We start from the raw sequence: 22,138 nt of genomic DNA on the forward strand, positions 1-22,138 counted from the left end.
CACACTTGTATTTACAATCTCAGATGGATTCAAAACCTTGTGCTCAGCTCCCTCTTCTCCGTAACCAGTGCACAGGATACAGTCTGGTGGATCCTACTCCCACATGCTCTCAGATGCTGAGATATTTTGTTTACTCCTCTTGAGGCAGAAATTCACTCCCAACCAAGAGTTGGCAACACAACCTCTTCTGACTAATGACCATGGACTCAGACTTGGAGGCGCTAAGTCTCATTTTAGCAGCCTCACACTCGGGTGCAAACCATTCCAGTTAGCGCTGGAGGTGTCCGCATTGAGCACCATGTTCTACTGCTATAGACCCACAACATATGCAAAATGTATAGATGCAATCCTTCTCTCGATAGTGTACTGGTAACTGGATAGTGGGACTGGATAGTGTAGTGGTAACATTGCCACCTTTCATGTAGGTGACCTGGGTTCATATCCCCAGCATGAAAGGTACTATCTCCAGTAGGGGTCCTTAGGCAAGACCCCCTCACCCTACCTGTAACTCACTTTTGGATAAAATGCATAAACATTCTCCTTAAAAGTTACAACAGTTGGGTGCATCAGTTTCCAAATACTTACAAAGTGTTGTCAAAACAAATGGTGATGAAGCACAGGAGTTGTTTTTTTTTTAAGTTATATGAGCATTCATCTAAAAAAACATTCCTTAAATGTTAGTATTTAATGTAAATCAACAATTTTTAATCAAGTACAAGTTCCCAAATCTCTGCAATTTGTATTTTTTTTAGTTTTGGGAGGAAACGCGATTGTGTCATTACTTTTCAAATTAAATTTTCAGATCCTCTGAAATGTGTTGGAATTGTTATTCAGTTATGTTGTATCATGTTTCACTAAATATGACGCCAACGTGACGTTTCTTGTGTTATATCGTTGATGTCACGTTAAGGTTTTTGGCGGCCTTGCAAGTGTGCGTTTTATTGCGAAAAACCCAGAGTAAACCGGAAGTGTTGTTCGTCCTTAGGTTGGCTGAACCGATCCAAAAACTGCTGCTTCCGCATTGCTTCCTTGTTTACTTGTTTTGGGGGAAACATTTCTTTTAGAAGAGGAATTTCTCTTTTTCGGGGAAGTCTCAGAAGTCCTCCACAAGGATTTTCGAGTAAGTTGAGCGTTTGTTTGTGTCTTTTGTCGGAAGTTGTGGGTGTGATTCGCTCGGTTAACCTTAAAGCGGAGGTAGCAGCTAGCTTTCTCGCCTCTCTTTGATTAAACATCGCAACACAGACACTTCGTTGGGTGTCATCTTAACCAGTCGAAACATGTTCTGGTATTCTCATTCGTGTTTGTTTCTCTAAGGTACATACACGAGTTAACCTACAGTACGTGTTAGCGTAGTGGTTTAGTGGTCTTGTCGTGGTTTTGTCCCGATTCTCCATCGGCAGACCCGGTCAACGTGGCCGTTTCTATAGAATTGTGGCATCAAGTTCTCTGAAATGTCTGTTTTAACGAGCTCCTGTTTGTCTACACAGATCCACGTCTGCTTGAGCTGTTTTCATCGAGAAACTTGATGGTGAAAGTATAACGAGGGACCAGTTTCATTAAACTCTTCCGTTTAGTTTCTGGTTTGAATGGCCACAGCTGCAGAGGAGCCTCCAGGGCTTCAGGGCCACACTGCTAGTAAGTACTGTGTTACTGTACACCACCTGTCTTTTAAAGATCAGTTGTGTTTGACTTTAGTTTATTTCATCTCAGCTTTTTAGTTTATGCACATAGGTTGTTTTACCCATTGGGTGTCCATGACTGCCTTTTTAAGTTCAGTTAAGATATTCTTGAAGGCTCCAATTTAAACGAGGGTGTCTCTTTACACAAACTTTGGGCCATTTGACAAAGCCCACACCATACAATTTGAAATGAAAGTCTTACAGCTCTACATGAGGTGCCACCAGGGACATAAATCAGAATTAACTTCCATATACACATGTGAAATTAAACTCATCCACATACTATACTCAAAACCTTGCACAAACACTAGTGAAAAGCTCTCACATAAACTAGTGAAAACATTTACCTCTTATATAACCTACTCAAAAGCTCTCATACACACTACTGAAAAGCTTTCATATATACTAGTGAAAAGCTTTACCTTTCATATATACTAGTAAAAACCTCTCATACACATGTCAAACCTCTCATACACATATGTCAAACCTCTCATACACATATGTCAAACCTCTCATACACATGTCAAACCTCTCATATACACATGTCAAACCTCTCATACACACATATGTCAAACCTCTCATACACATATGTCAAACCTCTCATACACATATGTCAAACCTCTCATACACATATGTCAAACCTCTCATACACATGTCAAACCTCTCATATACACATGTCAAACCTCTCATATACACATGTCAAACCTCTCATACACATATGTCAAACCACTCATATACATATGTCAAACCTCTCATATACATATGTCAAACCTCTCATACACATATGTCAAACCACTCATATACATATGTCAAACCTCTCATACACATATGTCAAACCTCTCATACACATATGTCAAACCTCTCATACACATATGTCAAACCTCTCATACACATATGTCAAACCTCTCATACACATATGTCAAACCTCTCATATACACATGTCAAACCTCTCATACACATATGTCAAACCACTCATATACATATGTCAAACCTCTCATATACATATGTCAAACCTCTCATACACATATGTCAAACCACTCATATACATATGTCAAACCTCTCATATACATATGTCAAACCTCTCATACACATATGTCAAACCTCTCGTACACATATGTCAAACCTCTCGTACACATATGTCAAACCTCTCGTACACATATGTCAAACCTCTCGTACACATATGTCAAACCTCTCGTACACATATGTCAAACCTCTCATACACATATGTCAAACTTCTCATACACATATGTCAAACCTCTCGTACACATATGTCAAACCTCTCGTACACATATGTCAAACCTCTCGTACACATATGTCAAACCTCTCATACACATATGTCAAACTTCTCATACACATATGTCAAACCTCTCATATACATATGTCAAACCTCTCGTACACATATGTCAAACCTCTCGTACACACATGTCAAACCTCTCATACACATATGTCAAACTTCTCATACACATGTCAAACCTCTCATATACACATGTCAAACCTCTCATATACACATGTCAAACCTCTCATACACACGTCAAATATTTGTGGATTTCAGTTGAAACGGAAGGCATTTCAGTTGAAACAGGAAGGTGTTTTATTAAACCGGGAGTTGTAGTTTTAAACAGAAGTCATTCTGGTTAGCTTCGTGCATTTTGTGCAATCTCCTGCCGGTATTTTATGAAATAAAATAAACGACAATTGCTCAGCCACCCGCTGAATACCTCACACAAACAGCGGCATTACTCAACTGTATTTTGGCTTCAACGGAGACCCTGCAGCTGGCAAAGACATGCTGCGCTGGCAGGACGGAAAAAGCGATGCTAAGCGGCTATCCACCGAGTCCGGAGCTGGAGTTGAAGTGATCGGTTGCTGCCCAAGCCTTGTAGCATTTGACAGGGTCCTGATCGTCTCCGTTGAAGCTAAAATACTGTAGACGCGCGCTCGATTTTCAAGTGTAGATAGCGCGACCGTGCCTTTCCGAAGCGCAGATGGCGTGACTGCAGTCCGCTGAACACCTCACACAAGCAGTGGCATTACTCAACAATATTTTAGCTTCAACGGAGACGATCAGGACCCTGTCAAATGCTACAACGGAGACGATCAGGACCCTGTCAAATGCTACAAGGCTTGGGCAGCAACCGATCACTTCAACTCCAGCTCCGGACTCGGTGGATAGCCGCTTAGCATCTCTTTTTCCGTCCTGCCAGCTGCAGGGTCTCTGTTGAAGCCAAAATAAAGTTGAGTAATGCCGCTGTTTGTGTGCGGTATTCAGCGGGTGGCTGAGCAATTGTCGTTTATTTTATTTCATAAAATACCGGCAGGAGATTGCACAAAATGCACGAAGCTAACCAGAATGACTTCTGCTTAAAACTACAACTCCCGGTTTAATAAAACACCTTCCTGTTTCAACTGAAATGCCTTCCGTTTCAACTGAAATCCACAAATATTTGACATGTGTATGAGAGGTTTGACATATGTGTATGAGAGGTTTGACATATGTGTATGAGAGGTTTGACATATGTGTATGAGCGGTTTGACATATGTATATGAGAGGTTTTTACTAGTATATATGAAAGCTTTTCAGTAGTGTGTATGAGAGCTTTTGAGTAGGTTATATAAGAGGTAAATGTTTTCACTAGTTTATGTGAGAGCTTTTCACTAGTGTTTGTGCAAGGTTTTGAGTATAGTATGTGGATGAGTTTAATTTCACATGTGTATATGGAAGTTAATTCTGATTTATGTCCCTGGTGGCACCTCATAGCTCTAGGCCCTCTAATGTACGTGTTGCCAAGAAAGTAAATGTTTCCTTGTTCCTGTGAGAGTGTGTCGCCTTTTTTTCGGGCAGCTGTTTCACAGCAAAACACTGTAAGGTGTTGAGTGTACATGATGCTGTGCTGATTACCATGCTTCTGTATGTTGATATGGAACAAAGCTTATGTACTCTCAACACTCACAGCCAGGTGTAGCGATCAAGTGAGTGTAGGAATGAATTGGTCAAAACTGTAGAAGACAGATATTCTGCTTTTCTTGTTTTTAGTAGAGCTTTAGCTCTCAAAATGCTTGATTGTCTATATCTTTGCGACAAACAACCTCAAGTTTTTTGGAGAATTTATTAAAGTAAATTCTTAATAATATTTCCAAATACATTCAGGGTTGTGTATAATTTTTTTTGTTTTATTCTCGAACCTCATTAAAATGGGTTTCTTTTTTTTACATGCGGTGCACAGATATGTTTATCACGTTGGTTATGAAGGGTCGAGACGGACTGAGATGTGGCCGTAGAGACTGATCCTACAGTTTCAGGGAAGAAAGCGCTATCTTAAAGTTGGAATGCATGGAGGTTTTGTACACAAAAGACAGACTTGGAGCTAACAGGAGTACAGTGTGGCATCCAAACAAACCAAAGTCAACTTCAGATTCCCCTACAGTGCTTTAATGCTCAGCTTATCTTTAGGTGAATAATTTACATTCATCAATCTAACTGAGTAGTCGGTGCCATTGGGGTTGTTTCACTCTAGAATGTGTAGCTAGCGCCATCGTGTGCTTTAACTTTCTAGGTTTTAACTGCCTTCTCTTTTTATTGGCGTTGTATGAAATCACTTTAATAGCGTCCCTATTTAATTCCTCCTAATGCACACAAAGACCTGCAGAGTCAGTTCTGGAGGGCACTGTCTTCTTTCAGAGGTAAAAAAAACAAGGTGTGTCTGCATGCTTGTTGCTTGTGTCAGAGTTCCTCTGCTATGTTTGTTTTCTGTAGTGGGGAGTGACGTAAGGCTGTGTTGTTTGATATTAATGCATCCAGTGTAAGAACTCTATTTGCCAGATCAACTCATTGCCTCTCCTCTGTGCGGGATTTTTGTCTAACTCGTATGTTTCCTCTGCTCAGATTCAACCGGAGCCCGAAAAAATGTTACTACAGAGGTGAGTAATAACTAATTTGTCGGGAGGAAATGTGCAATGATCTGTCCCTCTGCGTCAGTTAGGAAGTAGAGATTTCTATAATTCTAAACGGGGTGTAATTTACCAATATTTTGCTGACATGTCCTCTTCTCCTTCCTGTTTGACGCATGAGAATGTTCGATGTTGCTTCAGACTTCTGACTTCTTTTCCTTTAGTAACTTTCCTCTGTTTTGTGTTCGCGCTGACAGGGTCCAAGCATCGGCATGTCACAGGCCATGAAAAAAACCATCGGCCATCGTGGAATCAACCCCACAGGAGAGACGACGTACAAAAAGGTGCAAACAGAGACTAAGGAGGCTAATTCTTACCCAACCAAGCGTAATGCGTTGTTTAGTCTGCGCTGTTGTGAAAAGAACATATTTGTTGTGTTATCTTGTTGAGTCATATTTATGGTATCGGTTGGAATTGTGTATTAGCGGCAGATTGGCTGAAAAAGAAATGCCGAATCAGGGAGGGGGTTCAATTTGAGAGAGAAAATAATCCGATTATCTGAGATTTAAGTCGAATATGTTCAAAGAAAATCCAGGGAAAACCTTTTTTTTTTTTTTTTTTTTTTTTTTCTTTGTAAAAATAGCCACAACCTCATCACACCAGACACGGCTGCTTCCCGTGCCTCATGTCTGTAGAACATAAATCTCTTCAAAATAAACTGTAATATGAAATACGATGCTCTGATTCCAGCCCTTGAATTATGTGGGAGACTACAAAGAAAGGAGCAAGTGGCAGGATTGTGAATAATGTTGGGTCTCCTCTCTTCTATGCGCATGTGGCGTTCCTTGTTCACTCCCAGTGTCTGTGGTGCGATGAGGTTAATGGAGCTTTACAAACTGAAGAGATGGTTCCTTGATTTGTGATATAAATCTCAGAGAACCTGTTTTTGTTTTTTTTTCCACTTACAAATGTGTGACATTCCAGTCTCAGAGAACATTTTCATGCATTTTCCGGTTTTGTCATAGAAATTTGACTTCGTTTGACACTCGGGGATAAAATCCCTAAATCATATGATGTATGCAGTGTGATTCAATTACGGGTGGGTTGCAAAATCCCACATTCAGCCATCCTTACCTGCATCTGCATTCTTCCAGACAACATCATCAGCTCTGAAAGGTGCCATCCAGTTAGGCATCACGCACACAGTTGGCAGCCTGAGCCAGAAACCTGAGAGAGATGTGCTGCTGCAGGACTTTGAGGTTGTAGAAAGCATCTTCTTTCCCAGGTGAGTAATAATAGGCTGTGAGGATTAATAAATATCTTCCTTATTTACTGTTTGTGAATATATTTGACAGTAGAAACATACGACACTATTTTGCTTTGCCGCCCTCATCTGGAATGTATTGTTGTCTTTTTTTGGCAGTGAGGGCAGTAACCTGACACCGGCTCACCACTATGGAGACTTCAGGTTCAAAACGTATGCCCCGGTCGCCTTTCGCTACTTCAGAGAAATGTTTGGCATCCGACCTGATGACTACATGGTACTTTTCTTTGCCCGGCAACTATTCCGCTCGGAAAATGTGTCAAAACTCGGCCTCTAAAGAAAGCCTGTGAGCTGCAAAAGGAATTGAGCGATTGAGTAACTAGGAAGACTGAAACTGGGGAAGTGTGAAGAATGGAGTGTTGACACAGGAGAGGCAGAGGTTGGGTTCGTATCCCTCGCCTAACCACTCTGCCTTTGTTCTTTTTACAGTATTCTCTGTGCAATGATACACTGATTGAGCTGTCAAACTCCGGGGCCAGTGGATCTCTGTTCTATGTCTCTAGTGATGACGAATTCATCATTAAGACAGTGCAGCACAAAGAGGCAGAGTTTCTACAGAAACTTTTGCCAGGATACTTCATGGTAAGCTCTAACGTAATGTGCAGAATTGTGCTTCTGACTGTGTCACACAGAAAATCACGCGATCATAATCCTCTTAGGGGGTGTGTCCACATCGGGATTTTTCTGACAGAACAGCACTGGAAGGGTGCTGGAAAGTGCTACATCCCAGCACCCTTTCCAGCTGGGAAAAAAAAGTATTCCCAGTTGAGAGATTATTGAAACACAGCTAACAACAAGCTTGATACCTGAAACTCGTACAGTAATGAAAGCACAAGACTTTCTAGCAGAATTCAGTGTTTGGACGATCAGCTCCTTCAAATAGGCCGTTCCATGTTTGTGATCATTTCTGTCTGACTTGTCATTTTGGATTGACAAACGCAGGCAGAACTGCTTCTCCTCCATCGCCACTGTGACCAGGGTGACAGATTATGTCTATTTGATTGTCTCTGTAGATTTGCAGTCATTCCAGGTCATGGTAATCCTCAGTGCTTGAATGTTCTATCCCTCCTATTCAAGCACTTCAAACGTTCATATGATTTGTTGCCTGAAAGGGTCGTGTGACGACACCAGCGGCTCTCTGAAGAGTTCGCAGATTTACAACTAGCAGAGCTTTGAATGCTCTGATGAAAAGACATCAGGTGACAGATGAATACTCTATTGATGAATGGAGGGAACCGGTTGCACTGTAGCATGTTTTAAGGGATATTTCTTGGTGTAGCTGTCCCACGATAATTCTCCCCGACTCTCCAAACTGAGAGCAGTCTGACCGCTGTCTGCCGCAGGTGAGACGCTGACTGCTCATGAGTACTTCACACAACCCAACCTCAGAAAGAGCGAGAGGTGTAGTGCATCCACAGCTGAAAGGATTTTGCAGTTAAAGAATGAGTTAATTTCGTGGAAAAAATGATTTTGAATGTTTAATCTGAATGGGCTTGGACTCGAGAGTCATTTGTATCACTTTGGACTGGGTAGAACAAAATAGTTTTTATTATGTTCTGACATTGCAGACAAAATGTTAAATATTTATAATTAAACTAATTAGAAGTTGTACATTCCATTTTGGAAATAATACTCAACATTGGTTTTGTGCTGCTTGATGTGGAAGAGGTGAAAGTGGTTTACCTGTCGTTTACCTTTCCACCATTTATTTGCTATTTTAAAACAACTGTAACGGGATCAAGAAGTCTGCAATTAGACTTCAGGGATATGACTGATTGTTAATTCCAGCAATGGCATGTTTTGAGTCATTTGACTTACAGGTTACTGACAGTGATATGTTTTGTAATATGTTCTCTCTCCATCCTCTCTGTTCTTCCTCAGAACCTGAACCAGAACAAGCGGACCTTACTACCAAAGTTTTATGGGCTGTACTGTGTCCAGGCAGCCGGCAAAAACATTCGCATTGCAGTCATGAACAATTTGCTGCCGAGTGCAGTCCGAATGCACATCAAATTTGACCTAAAGGGCTCAACTTACAAGCGGCGAGCCTCGGCCAAAGAGAGAGAAAAGGCCGTGCCCACGTACAAGGACCTGGATTTCGATCATGACATGCCTGGGGGATTGATACTGGAGGGGGACAAGTACAGTGCTGTTTGTAAGACCATGCACAGAGACTGTTTGGTGAGAACTTTCACATGAATATGAAATTCCAACCATGACATTGTTGAAAGAAATGGATGAATTTACAGCAACCGCATCTTTTGTGACATTTTCATCTAAAAAACTCGTGTTCCTTGATTTCCCTTCAGCTCCTGCAGAGTTTCAAGATTATGGACTACAGCCTTCTTGTGGGAATTCATAATGTTGATCAGGCCCTTCGAGAGCAGGCCAGCGAAGAGGCAGTGGCAGGAGCTGCAGACCAAAGGAAGCCACAAGGCCAGAAGTCCCTGTACTGCACCGCTATCGAGGCCATCCAGGCAGAGGCAGGAGGCGTGGGGTCTCTGGAGTCAGAGGACAAGTGAGTGCCGGTGTGCTTGTGTCCATAGAGGGATCGTGTGCGCAGCAGCTTGCCTGTACCATACTGTTACTCCAGTGGAGTCTTGACATTTGGCGTTGCAATAAATGGGTTTTATTTTACAGGACAGGAGGAATCCCAGCACGAAACTCAAAAGGGGAGAGGCTGCTGGTGTACATGGGCATCATTGACATTCTGCAGTCCTATAGGTAACAGACGCACATATTTGCCCTTTCTCAGTCTCTGAAATTCAAATATCGCCCACATAGAAGCGACGCACATCAGCAGAGCACCAGCTGTGTCAGCGATCTGTCGACGTTGGCACATTCAGGTCGTTTGTGTTTAAGTTACAGTCAAAGACCAACAGACGATGTCAGCAGCGACGCACATAGTGTGTAAACTTAAAACCCTTATAACCAATCTGCTGTCTGTTTACACAGATTGGTTGACTTAGATGGTCTGTTCTGTCAGAAGGGTTCAAATGACATGACTATAGCATAATGTTGAGCCCAAGCTAAGCTCCATTTTCTTTATAAGAACCACAATGTTCAATTTTATAGTTCTGCTTTATAGGTTTCTGTCAATCTCCATATGTGTGATGATGTAACCTCTCAGATGAAGCTGTGGTTTATGTGACGTTTTTCAGATTTGTAAAGAGGCTTGAACATTCCTGGAAAGCCCTGGTTCATGATGGGGTAAGGTGCCTTTCCTTTCTTTGTTTGCTTGTATTGTTTGTCAATAAAGATGTTGACAAAACCATTTTTTCCCCCCCTCAGGACACTGTATCAGTACACCGACCAGGTTTCTATGCAGACAGGTTTCAGAAGTTCATGTGCACCACCGTCTTCAAGAAGATGCCGTGTAAGTGGACTTTACGCCCATCTAAGGATAAATACATCATGTCAGTTCCACAGTTTAGATTCTTAACTTTTCTGTCTTGCACATAGTTAAGACCTCCCCATCTAAGAAGCGCCGTGCTAACGGACCCATGAAGAAAGCAGCTGGCATGGGCCCGTCTTTGTCAACCCAAAGCAGCATCAACAACCACCCGCCTTCACTCCAGCAGCAAACCAGCTCAGACACCAGGGAGGACACAGAGGACAACGGTAAGAATGCAGCAGGTTCAACTGTAGGGTAGCCAGAAGAAGTGCTGCCTTTCGCAACACAGTGTTTAAAGTTTATCCTCCCCTCCCATCCAGTCATGCAGTCAGGTCGACCTGACCTCCTCCCACAGACCTTACCACCCAGCGATGCTGGTATCAACACTCCAGAGACCTCCATTTCCTCCTCCTTGGGAAACTCCGAATTAGCTCCCTCAAGTGAACCTCTGCCTCACTCTCAGGATACCTCGTCAGTGGGAGCGGGTGGAAGCAACACATCCAAGGACCAAGAGAACAGCACCCCCTTGAGGTAAAAGGGAAAAAGACACATGAAGAGTTGTCGTCCACATTAAGTGGATATAAAAGTAATTTAGAGGTGCCATACCTCATAGATGCTAGTTTCATGACAATACTGATGTTCTTATGATAAAAAGTATTAATAAGTGACATAATGCCCAATTAGAGATCAGTTAGAAATGTATGTTTGCGGCAGTGGTGGATCTTTGTGCTTTGGAAATGAAACTGCACCCAGTTTCTGAGCTAAACACAAAAATGCCTCTAAACCAGAAGCTCCTGAAAGTCGGCTTCTGTGAAGGATGTACAGCATCTTGGTCACCTACAGGGAAACTCAAATGTTTTATATGCTCACGCCTCTTTCTTTGTTTTCAGAGCTCAGTTCCAACTCGGCGAAACTATTGATTCAGAGGATACAATCTCACTTAGTGATAGCATTCCTAATACAAGCAAGTGCTCTGTAAGTAGATTGCAAGTTCTTCTGTGACCATTCTTACTTCTTATCATTTAGTAGTTTTATAACCTGGTCCTTTTGGTTTGCAGGTGTAGATGTGGAAAATCAAACTAGACTCGAATGAATCAGAAAAGAATTTTGGAGGAAATGGCTGAAATGTTTCAACCCCCTTGATTTGATTTAAGGTACCAGAACTAATAAAGCCATATAGTATGACATTGATACCAAGTGGGATTTTAAACGTTTGTTGTTCTTGTTTTCTACACTCCGATTTCTACATCTCAACACAGTTTATAAGAGAGTTGTTGTGTTCTGACACTAGTAGTTGTGGGTATGTTAATGTGGGTGGTAAACACTATCATTCATTCTATTGGAGTGCCTGTATTCATGACCAATTATTGTTCTTGGCCCTGATTTGCTTAGTTAAGCCAGCATTCATTACAGAGTGTAACATCAGGATTTTTGCCTTGTTTGTGAACAAAAATTCCTTATTCATGCCTTGTTTTTTTCAAATTCATTGTCTTTTTTTTTTTTTAATGAATTCCTCTTTTGTGTTTACCACATTACTGTAGCATATGCTCATGAAAACGTTGCTCAGTGTGTCTCTTTCCTACCAAGATACTGCATATAAAAGATGGACGTAACTACAGCGAAGTGGCTGTTTTGCAACTGTATTTTCTTGAATCAGAATTTACCATTTTTGGACGAAAGTGTGAAGCTTGAGAGGGATGCTTGAAACTTGATTTGACAAAAAATTTTGTCTTCGATCCCTAATATATGTTTATTTATGAGCAATCACCACACAGATTTTGATTGAATGTAACTAATGAGGCCATATTGACTTGTAGGAAAATTTTATTGGCTTTGCATTTCAGGAGAGAAATAGATTTTTTTAAATGAGATGTGTAGCATCTGCCAACTAGTGGCCATCGGTGGTGTTGCAATATAAGGCATTTCCACTTGGGCCTCACTTCTGACACCAGCCTGTCTCTGTCTTTTACATACGGTCTTTGAAGCCACCACTCAGAGGTTTCTGCTCTGTGTTTAATTTGGACGCTTTAACACAAAAACTTTCTCTCGGGAATGCACCTTTATTAGAAACGCTATTTTTTTTTGTACGGAATTACTTGGGCTTACTGTAAATGCCCATGATGCTGGAAAAAGTTGTGACCCACAGCTTGCAGTTTAATTCAACTAAGTCTTCTAATGGACATGTACTACTATAGAGACTGTGAATCCTAAATTACCACCTTTAATGTTCAGGTTCGAGCGAAATTTTAAAAGGTGGTTGGTTTTTAATATATTTGCAGACGTCGAATACATGTGATCAAATGTGACTGATGTGGGTCGACTAATGACCACAACAAACTGACTGGTGGCCTGTCTCATGAAGCAAGACTGCTGAGTTAGTCAGCAAAATTTGGACTGAATCTTGTCTTTCAAGGTTGAGTTCAAACTGAGATGTTTTTGTGGCAATTAACGCTACTGACCGAGCTTGCAAAGAGCGTCGAGGCTTCTTACTAATCATGTCACGGGGACTCAATGAACATGTAATGACGTTATTGCAAACTGGCCCGATCATTTTGTTTTTCTCTGCTATGGATCGAATGTGGTCGGCTCGGTTTGTTTGTTTTTTTGTCTACTTATTAGCTGGTCAATTTTGACCCATTTTCACCCAAAGCAAAGGTATGGGTTTGCAGATGGCTCTTGTTCATGCTATTGGAAATAGCAATTATAGTAGCAAATGTTTGCAGCTTGGTCGGTACATCTTGCGTGACCTTGTATGGCGCCTTTTCCAACTAAAATATACTATTACAGAACAATTGCCCTGATTTCTTACTATAAAGATATGACCCTACCTCTCTGGATTAGGGTGTCACTGTCTGATTCAGAGGTCCTGCAGTAAATTCTGCCCTCATGAAGGTTATGAAATTTTATATTTGAAGTGTCAGAGAGATTTTGATTCAACTTCTTGATGACTTTGGAGGCAGTTTGTACTCTGGTACGATACTATAGTGACGTATTTTTATTATTTTGTCCACACTGTTTATATCAGTACGGCCAGGTTAAATAGGAGAGCTGCAGCTGAGTGTACACAGCACGGATGCTCAAATGCGAGTCATTAACACCTGAAACCAGGCCGGTTGCACATGTAGCAGTTCCAGACGTGCCGACTTGTCGGTAGATACTTCATCAGTGTAGACACAAGTGTTCCCTGATAGCCTGTCTGTGTTAGAGTTCCTTGTTTGGTTTATGTGTGCCTTAAACATTTGCTACATTACACTTAATCACGCAAAAAAAAAGAGCATGATCGAAGAGCAACATGTTGCAGCATAGAATAAAACGACTTGCTTGAGCTTTACTGTCTTCACTGTGCTCTAACTTCCAGTTAATAAGAACAAGGCTTGTATGCGTGGGAACAAAAGAAAATAACCATTGAAGTGCTGCATTTTCTTTCAGTAATTTACACTTTACCAGTCTTTTCATGTGTTTGCTGCTGTGTAGCTATGTGGAATAGCCATTTATAGCATGACATAGTCTCAGCCTGATTTGTGTTGCCTTCAGCATTTAGATATTATCCTTATTAGTCTGTTGTGCTTATTGAAATCTTCGTTTGAGTGCAATGCAGCAACTTCTGCAAGGATGTTGATCTTGCACACGAGTGCTTTGTAATTGTTGTGAACAAACTCTCGCTGCTTGAATAAGTTGTGTTATCTTTGCGTGACAAGGTTTTTTTTTTTTTTTTCCAGAGATAAAGGTAGATATAAAATGAGATTCACAAAACGGGCCCCGGCTGTCTTACATTAGCTATTTCTCATAAGGAAAACATGGTGATGGCTGCCTGCTGCGTGAAAGTGAACAAAACAAAACAAAACGGTGCATCAAACTGTCGGAACTGTGCTTCAGTTCAAACCGGTTTCCAGATGTGTGTTCAGTGTTTTTAACCTGATGTCACGGTTGGACCACATTTGCTTTGTCAAGTGTCACAGTTGTTTGAAAAAGGAAAAAAAATGCAGAAATATGTTGGATTTGGATTTTCAGTCTGACAGCACTGGACTGTGCAGTGAAATCCTTTTGTTTACACCACATATGTTTGTCAAAATGAGTAAAGCTGTGCAATATATAAAGGTTTGTTGACCAACGTCCAACCAAGATGCATTTTTTGCGATCTTCCACATCACCTGTTAATGGTATGTAAGCAGTAGCACACGCAGCCCATGAACCAATCCTGTAAATATAGTGATATTTATTGTGATATTTATTGCTTTGTTTAGTTTTTTCTCTTTTTTTCCCCCAAAATGTTTGTTCACGTTGACGAGGGGCTGAAACTGTGCCTTTCCCTACACAGCACAACAAACTTGCATCCAAGGCATTCAGCTGTTTAATTAAAACCTTTGTTTTGTTGTTGCTGCATTATTTTGATTATTTTAACAACTGTTAAATGATCTGGTGTTTTCTTTATGCATTTCTCTTCTCCTGCCTTTGGAATTGTGCATTACAGAAAAATGCATATGTCTTTGTACAAGGATCACATCAATGCCTTTTCACAGAATCTGAATTTATTATGTCGCCATCTCGCTCTGTTTGGGGCTGTCATGTTTTGTACACTTGTACCTGAAGTCATTGAATAAAAAAAAATACAAGCTGATTGTGTTTCATTACATACTGCATTACAGACAATCTCAGCTGTCGACAAAGAATTTGTCGAATATCAGGTGCATTCATTTTTCTTAATGAGATAGAAACTGGTGACACATTTAAAGGAAAAAAAACTACGTAAGTGCAAGGCAAATTTGTTCACATAGATAAATTCAACAAGATGTTTAAAAAGGCTTTACAAGACAACATAAAATACATTAAATCAAAATTAATCATCAACATCATTCTGTACATATAATGAATAATTGATTAAATTTGATGGTAAACAGGAAAATCTTTTATTTGATATAAAAGGAGCTGGAACAGTGGCAGAACTGCAACTATTTAGGACTTTTTTTTTCTCCACATATATGACGCATACAAACGGAGAGCAGCTTCTTCTTGTTTAGTTCTAACTCAGAGGCCAAAAACTTAACCTATTCCAGATGGCCTAAAGGGCCCAGAAGGTTAATAACGAGCCAGATGACCTGCAATATATTTTGGCCCAAGCCATTTAAAACTATATAAACCAACAGCAATATTTTATCTCAGATCTGGCTTGATAATTTGTCGTGTCAACACAGGGCATCATGTTCCAACATAACAGCTTTGTTGCCCCTTTCCATTAATTTAACAAGTTAGTTTAACACCGTCTGTTGTGTGGAACACTTTTTCCTCTGAATATATTTCCTCATTTGGTATATTGATAATGGTGGTAGAGGATGCTGTTAAAACACATTGGACCAGAATCTTCTATGGGTGTCAAAACTGGGTGGAGATCTGGTGATTCCCAAGGCCATAGCATGTGACAGCCATATTCTCATATTAATCCAACCAATCAGCGAATCTTTGGGTCACGCTATTGATGGGATTTTTGTCATCCTCATAGAGAACCCTTCCATCAAGATAGAAATATCATAGGATAAAGAAGGTCAGTCAGGATGACTTTGTATTAATTTGCAGTGATTCTTCCCATTAAACAGAAAAGTGGACTCAAATTGCTTGAAAAATACCTCTTACATTATAACAGAGCCACCAGATCCTCTACTTGAAGGTGTCTAGAGTTCCAATATTTCACAGTATTGGAGATTTATAACCTAGGATTAAGTTGCTTGATTTTGCAAAGACACCCATGTGTTGGAATATTTTCTGCATGGATAAATAGTTTAGTCAGGGAAATTATATATATAAAAAATAAATAGTAAAATAATCTTACAATCCTTTTTATTTTAACAATATTATTTTCCTCGTACTCAGACAATATCATCATAATAACTGGGGAGAGTCATTGACGCTGTAAACCAAGGCTGTAAAAGAATAATAATAAGTATAATTAAAGAAAATTTTATAAGTTGAAAGTTTAAAGCTCGTTAGTGCGCCTTGACTTTAGATTTACTGTTCACCGCATCAGCAAATCGAAGGTGACAATGACTGACCAATGAGATTACGCCTTGTTCAGACGTTGTCCAATAGTATGCTATTTTGTAAGACTACGACAGAGAGCAACAAGAAGTTACCAAAATGGGGCTGGAAAGTACTATGGTCTGGTAAGAACTCTAAAGATATGTTTTTTAAAGTAATTGTTCAACTAATGGCGGTTCATTTGTGGACGTAGTAACTAAACACTCGATAAGGTCGTCGATCGATCTCAATAATAAGCTAATGTACCGGCCAACTTGACGGATATCTTCGTTAACGGTTAGCCGGCTAACGAAGTGTCGACCGGCTGAGTCATTGTAGCTACAGTTAGCTTTAACTAAATGTGGTCTCGGTGTTATATTTATGTAGCTCTAATGTATATGACATCATTTTGAAATGCTACAACTTACATTTTTGTGGTTTTTTTAATATACATTTTGAACTGAAAACACTAACGGAGCCATTGTTTAGACGAGCTACTCCTTTGATGTCACCACTTGCTAACGCTAGCGAGCCGTGCTAGTTAGTTTGTTCTGTTCGAGTTGTTAAAATCTTGTTATCACCTACCTGGTTGAGGGAGAAATTAGCCCCAGGGAGCTGACTGAAGTTGACCTAAGGTGTATTACTAAAGCAAACACTCCGCCAGGCCTTATAATGTTGTTATGGAAATAAACCAACAATAACTAGATGTTTACCAGACTGGTGTCTGAAAGCCCCGTTAAACTGATATCTCCCCTTTAGTGTGGACAACAGCGAATACATGAGAAATGGAGACTTTTTACCAACAAGGCTACAGGCTCAACAGGATGCTGTCAACATCGTTTGCCACTCAAAAACACGCAGCAACCCAGAGAACAACGTGGGCCTCATCACCATGGCAAAGTAACCATTTCTCTCTTTATTGAACAATCATTGTCAGTCATTTTGATAAAGTTGTACAGTTCCTTTGCACTGGCGTTTTTGTCTCACATGGTTGTGGATGATGGATTACAGTCTGCGTTTGTGCTTGTGTTTTTATGTAGTAACTGTGAGGTCCTCACCACACTGACACCAGACACTGGACGCATCTTGTCCAAACTTCATGCTGTCCAGCCCACAGGAAAGATGTGCTTCTGCACAGGCATACGAGTGGCTCATGTGCGTAATCTGCTGTTTCGAACGTAAAAGAGTCTTCTTTGCAGTTATTGTGTAATGTACTTGTAAGGTAACAAATGTTTTCTTATTTAAACTTGAACTGAAGTTGAACTACAACTTTGCTTTCTTTGTAAACTGCCTTGAGGTGACCTCTGTTGTGAAATTTCTCCATACAGATGAAACGGAAATTAATTTAAACTGAATTTTGTCACAGCACAGAAAGAGTATCAGCCATACAAGTAGCTTGAATTTGAATGACTTAAAAGAATCAGCAACTATATAAAAGTCGACCTGAAAAATAAAATCTTCCAGAAAGATGAGGGTGCATTCTGTTTTTAAGGACTTCACTACTGAAAAGTGTTTGACATCTCCTGCATCTGCCCGTTTAAATGGTACTAACTGGGCAAACTTACTTTTGAGTTTGTTGTAGCTGGATCAAGCTGTTAATGCAAACTGTAGATATAAATACTTTTGTGTCATTGCAGCTGTGATTGTCTTAGTTTGATAAACAAAACACAAAAGGCAGCAGATACTAATTGGAGGACATTAGTCTCAGATGAAGGTTTGTTAAACTGTCTGGTGTTACGTTGTCACTGCAGTGGAGGGTGTTATGAACAGACAAACTGTTCATAACACCTATTCTCTGAGTAGATGCATGTCATTTTATCAACCAACAAACAGGCTTGTTGGCTTTGAAAAAACTTTAATAATTCAACAAATTGCATTTGGGAGATACAAGCAGGAAGGTCTAAAATTATATTGCAATGCTTTGGGAATCTCAAGTATTACTCCAGTGGGATATGGAAATATGATTTTTAACTCATCCAAATGTGAGAAACTGTTTATTTACAAGAAGTTCACTAGTATTTCATTCTTTTCTCTTCTTTTAACACGTATGCGTTAAGAAGCAAATCTCTCATCTGTAAATTGGGGGTTTTGCTTTTTGTTTCTTTTTCCATGTGTAGCTTGCCCTAAAGCACAGGCAAGGAAAAAACCACAAGATCAGGATCATTGCTTTTGTTGGAAGTCCTGTGGAGGATAGTGAAAAAGATGTGAGTTGGAAGTCTTCCATCACCTTTCACGCCGATGCTTTACAAAGACATATCATTTTTCTATATCTGTGTATTCTCTCTGTCCCTTACTGTTTCTCTCCCAACTTGCTGATCATGTAGCTTGTCAAGATGGCAAAGCGCTTGAAAAAAGAGAAAGTGAATGTGGATATCATCAACTTTGGAGAAGAGGTGAGGAATTATTGGTTTATCCTTAATTTTCACTTCTACAATCTATGGGATCAAAATTGTAATTTACTTTTTTATTAGTTTAAATGTTCTTTCTTTCAATATCTGATGCTTCTATTTACAATTTTGTGTGTCTGACTATTCATTCAGGAGGTTAACACAGAAAAGCTGACTGCTTTTATCAACACTCTAAATGGGAAGGAGGGAACAGGCTCCCACCTGGTTACAGTTCCCCCTGGGCCCAGCCTGGCTGATGCGCTGCTGTCCTCTCCCATTCTGGCCGGTGAGGGAGGATCTATGATGGGTCTTGGTGCCAGCGACTTTGAGTTTGGTGTGGACCCCAGTGCTGATCCAGAGCTGGCTCTGGTAAGCACTGAATAGATGTGTGTTGTGAGTGCTGGGTAACTTCAGTTATGTATATAATGCTGATCCTGCACATGACAATATTGGAAAATGTGGTTATGGTCATCATTGAAACAGGCAAACAGTGCAAAAACAACAGCTTTTCTTCCTGTACTTTTCAAATCATCAAATACATTTGTTTACATGAAATTCAATTATTACCTCTCATTGTGCTGCCTCTATGCCTTCGCTGTAGGCCCTGCGTGTTTCAATGGAGGAGCAGCGACAGAGGCAGGAGGAGGAGGCCCGCAGAGCTGCTGTGGCTTCTGCAGCCGAGGCAGGAGTGCCCACGCCCAGCGCAGACGGTAACAGGAGGGTTGGCAAAAAGTTGCTGACAACTCGGATAAAGGCTTGTTTGCATTTGACTAGAATCATTTTTCTTGTCTCAGAATCGGAGGAGGCCTTGTTGAAGATGTCTGTATCTCAGCCTGAGAGCGGTGCAGCCGTGCTTCCTGATTTCAGCAGCATGACGGAGGAGGAGCAGATAGCCTACGCCATGCAGATGTCTCTTGCTGGAGGAGGTGAGTTTCAGTTATTATAACTATAAATGTTACTGTTATTCACAGTCACACTTCTGTGTTCTGGCTCGTCAGCTAAATAAGTGTCCTTATTTTTACAGAGTATGGGGAAATGGACACTGGAGCCCCTATGGACACTGCAGAATCAGCCAAGGTGAGTCATCATAACGTGTAAATTCAAACGTTTGTTTTTTCTTTTAAGTATAGGACATAAAGTCGAGGTGATATTGTGAGGTATAATTTCTGTATCAACAGCATTATCTGACTTCCACTCTAATACAAAGGCCGATTAAATAATCAGTATATATAAACATTTTTATAAGGAAAATGTCTTTTTCAAATAAAATGTAAGGAGAGAGACCTTTCAGCCAGTATATTTCCATGCCCCACAAGGCATTTTAATTGAACTACTGTCCTTGTCCCACTATACCAGTATAGGAGCAGAATTGACTTATTGAACAAAGTATTTCCCACTCAGTCACAATACGTGGCTTTTTGCTCCCTTTCAGCTTGTTACTAGTAAGCTTTTTCTGTAGCTAGGGCAAATTATTATGTCAAGCCGTGGATTGGACGGCTTTAAAGCTCTGTACGTTTCACGCGTGCTGCACACTTTCCTCGTTTATTTTCTTCCTGCTATCACTCGTGGTTATTCCGTTATCAGCTTCTACTGTTCAGGGTCAAAGACCAGGATGGGAGCTGTAGACAAAACAAGTAGGCCAGTTTATGTCCGATTGCATGTTTATACACACGAGTAATTTGACTTGCAACCACATTATCTGAGTCTGTTTGAAATTTATTGGGATTTTAGTTGGACAAAAATGTTTACATTTAAAGTACTTTAAAAGTCTGGTTTCAGACTGAGGTTTTACGTGTTTTGGGATTTTTTTTTTTTTTCATCCTCCTTCCCAAAAAAATCAAGTTTTTAACCTTTTATGGTGTCCATAAAATGTCTTTCTGTGTTGAGACATCTCATGTGCAAAATCAGCCATCAGTGCTATGGATGAGGATTTATTTTTGTCCATAGAGCAACACAAATGATTGTTTTAGGCAGGTGAGATCAGATCCATGTGCTACATAGACTATTAGAGGAACCGGTCCAAACCAAGCCAGACTACTGCTAGCTTCAGCAGTGAGCTCTCGGGCTAGCCCAGCACTCCTGGAGCTAGGGGCTTCTGCGCTGTATGAACTTCTGGTCTGCTCGCCGAGTACTGCGGCTTCTCGCTCGGCCGTGCTTTTGCTGTGTGCTGCCCATCCTGGGAACTGGAATACCATGGTAGCATCTAGTCAGCTAGCAGCTTTGAGTTAACCTTGGTTATGTAGGCGAGGCCAGGTTAGCATATTCATAGATATCTGTTCACTGAACAAGGAGGAAGAGCCATATCCCAAGCAGTTTTAAAGCCGTGATAGTTTTTTTTTTCTGCCAAAAACATTTAAATTAACTATTTGGAGGTGCACGGGTGATTGTTTAGAGGATTTATCATTTCTAAAGAGGGACTTTAAGTATGAATTAAGTTTCATACCTGCAGCAGCCGCTAAACCCCATTTGTGTATAGAACCATTCACGATACCAAACCAATGACCACAGCCTTGACCAATAGTATTCTGAATTTAGGTAACAGATTCCATAAATGTTCTGTGGTGGAAAAAAAAATAAGGAAACCATGAACAGAAAAATTACAACAGGGGGAAAATGCTTTGTCAAACAGGATTTGCTGTAAGTCAACAGAGTGACTCATAGGATGAGCAAGACGGTGATATTATGACAAAAAGGTGTTGATGTATGCAATACTCCATCCTAACTGATTGCATCTGGTGTTGGTCTTACAAAGGAGGAGGATGATTATGATGTCATGCAAGACCCAGAGTTCCTTCAGAGTGTCCTGGAGAACCTGCCTGGTGTGGATCCAAACAACGAGGCCATCCGCAACGCCATGGGCTCCCTGGCTTCCCAGACAGGAAACAAGCCAGATGGCAAAAAGGATGAAGAGAAGAAGAAATGAGGGGGAAAAACTGTCGAAAAATGAACAATTGCAGCCTTATGCAGGATTTCTTTAATATAAGATTGCTGATGCACCGCCATGCATGACAGCGCTTTGACATTTAATACCATCCTTTTTCAATACACTCAAAGACAGCAACCTAGGGGGGTTAGAGTATTGAATGACAACTTAGTGTCTAATTTGACTGTTAAGAATTTCCCAGAAATAAAAAGTGATAAAGTTAGAACTGGGGTCTGTTCTCAGACAGCCTTGTACACTCTTCACCATACAATTTTATCTACATGGTATTATTAATTGACCAAACAGAAAAATCTGTGATGACAAGCTTTCAAACTAAACAGTTAGCCAAACACCTGTCAAGTCTTTGTGTTTTTGCAATAAAAGCCATCTATAAATGCGTGGCCTTTTGTGGTGTTTTGCTTCCAGAGCTTCATTGCTGCAAATGTTGATGTTAAGAAGACAAAAAGCTGAAATGAGAGCAAACCATCAGTTTAATGAAGATAACACTGTCTTAGCTTCAAGCAGCTCTCCTTA

The 22,138-nt window shown here is 40.5% G+C and overlaps 2 protein-coding genes across 6 annotated transcripts; both read left to right on the forward strand.

Annotated features, from left to right (window-relative positions):
* Positions 1-986: 986 nt before the first annotated feature.
* LOC142368311 (phosphatidylinositol 4-phosphate 5-kinase type-1 alpha-like) lies at positions 987-14,903 on the forward strand. Of its 5 annotated transcripts, none has more exons than XM_075450455.1 (17): positions 987-1,120; positions 1,488-1,635; positions 4,904-5,130; positions 5,563-5,597; positions 5,825-5,911; positions 6,722-6,852; positions 6,991-7,108; positions 7,321-7,473; positions 8,773-9,072; positions 9,201-9,409; positions 9,532-9,615; positions 10,053-10,101; positions 10,183-10,267; positions 10,354-10,512; positions 10,606-10,816; positions 11,176-11,260; positions 11,344-14,903. In XM_075450455.1, exons 3-17 carry the CDS (start codon positions 5,112-5,114, stop codon positions 11,347-11,349), a joined length of 1,731 nt encoding a protein of 576 aa, XP_075306570.1. In that variant the 5' UTR covers positions 987-1,120; positions 1,488-1,635; positions 4,904-5,111; the 3' UTR covers positions 11,350-14,903. The 5 variants fall into 5 exon arrangements, with proteins under 5 accessions (XP_075306570.1, XP_075306567.1, XP_075306569.1 ...); XM_075450452.1 differs by lacking the exon at positions 4,904-5,130 and adding an exon at positions 5,319-5,360; XM_075450453.1 differs by lacking the exons at positions 987-1,120; positions 4,904-5,130 and adding exons at positions 1,225-1,314; positions 5,319-5,360.
* Positions 14,904-16,389: 1,486 nt separating this feature from the next.
* LOC142368313 (26S proteasome non-ATPase regulatory subunit 4-like) lies at positions 16,390-22,001 on the forward strand. The gene is made up of 10 exons (XM_075450457.1): positions 16,390-16,440; positions 17,054-17,194; positions 17,335-17,449; positions 18,412-18,498; positions 18,619-18,687; positions 18,835-19,050; positions 19,283-19,391; positions 19,476-19,607; positions 19,706-19,758; positions 21,434-22,001. Exons 1-10 carry the CDS (start codon positions 16,415-16,417, stop codon positions 21,602-21,604), a joined length of 1,119 nt encoding a protein of 372 aa, XP_075306572.1. The 5' UTR covers positions 16,390-16,414; the 3' UTR covers positions 21,605-22,001.
* Positions 22,002-22,138: the final 137 nt, after the last annotated feature.

The sequence above is a fragment of the Odontesthes bonariensis genome, chromosome 18 (genome assembly GCF_027942865.1).
Source record: "Odontesthes bonariensis isolate fOdoBon6 chromosome 18, fOdoBon6.hap1, whole genome shotgun sequence".
NCBI lineage: Eukaryota > Metazoa > Chordata > Actinopteri > Atheriniformes > Atherinopsidae > Odontesthes > Odontesthes bonariensis.

What these genes read in the sequence shown, in the direction of transcription:
- LOC142368311 (XM_075450452.1), top strand. Translation starts at nt 1,587, where the DNA reads ATGGCCACAGCTGCAGAGGAGCCTCCAGGGCTTCAGGGCCACACTGCT. An exon ending in GAAAAAATGTTACTACAGAG is followed by an intron (nt 5,598 to 5,824) that starts GTGAGTAATAAC and finishes TCGCGCTGACAG; the next exon opens with GGTCCAAGCATCGGCATGTC. An exon ending in TCCGACCTGATGACTACATG is followed by an intron (nt 7,109 to 7,320) that starts GTACTTTTCTTT and finishes TTCTTTTTACAG; the next exon opens with TATTCTCTGTGCAATGATAC.
- LOC142368313 (XM_075450457.1), top strand. Translation starts at nt 16,415, where the DNA reads ATGGGGCTGGAAAGTACTATGGTCTG. An exon ending in CAGGCATACGAGTGGCTCAT is followed by an intron (nt 17,450 to 18,411) that starts GTGCGTAATCTG and finishes TTCCATGTGTAG; the next exon opens with CTTGCCCTAAAGCACAGGCA. An exon ending in CTGATCCAGAGCTGGCTCTG is followed by an intron (nt 19,051 to 19,282) that starts GTAAGCACTGAA and finishes CCTTCGCTGTAG; the next exon opens with GCCCTGCGTGTTTCAATGGA.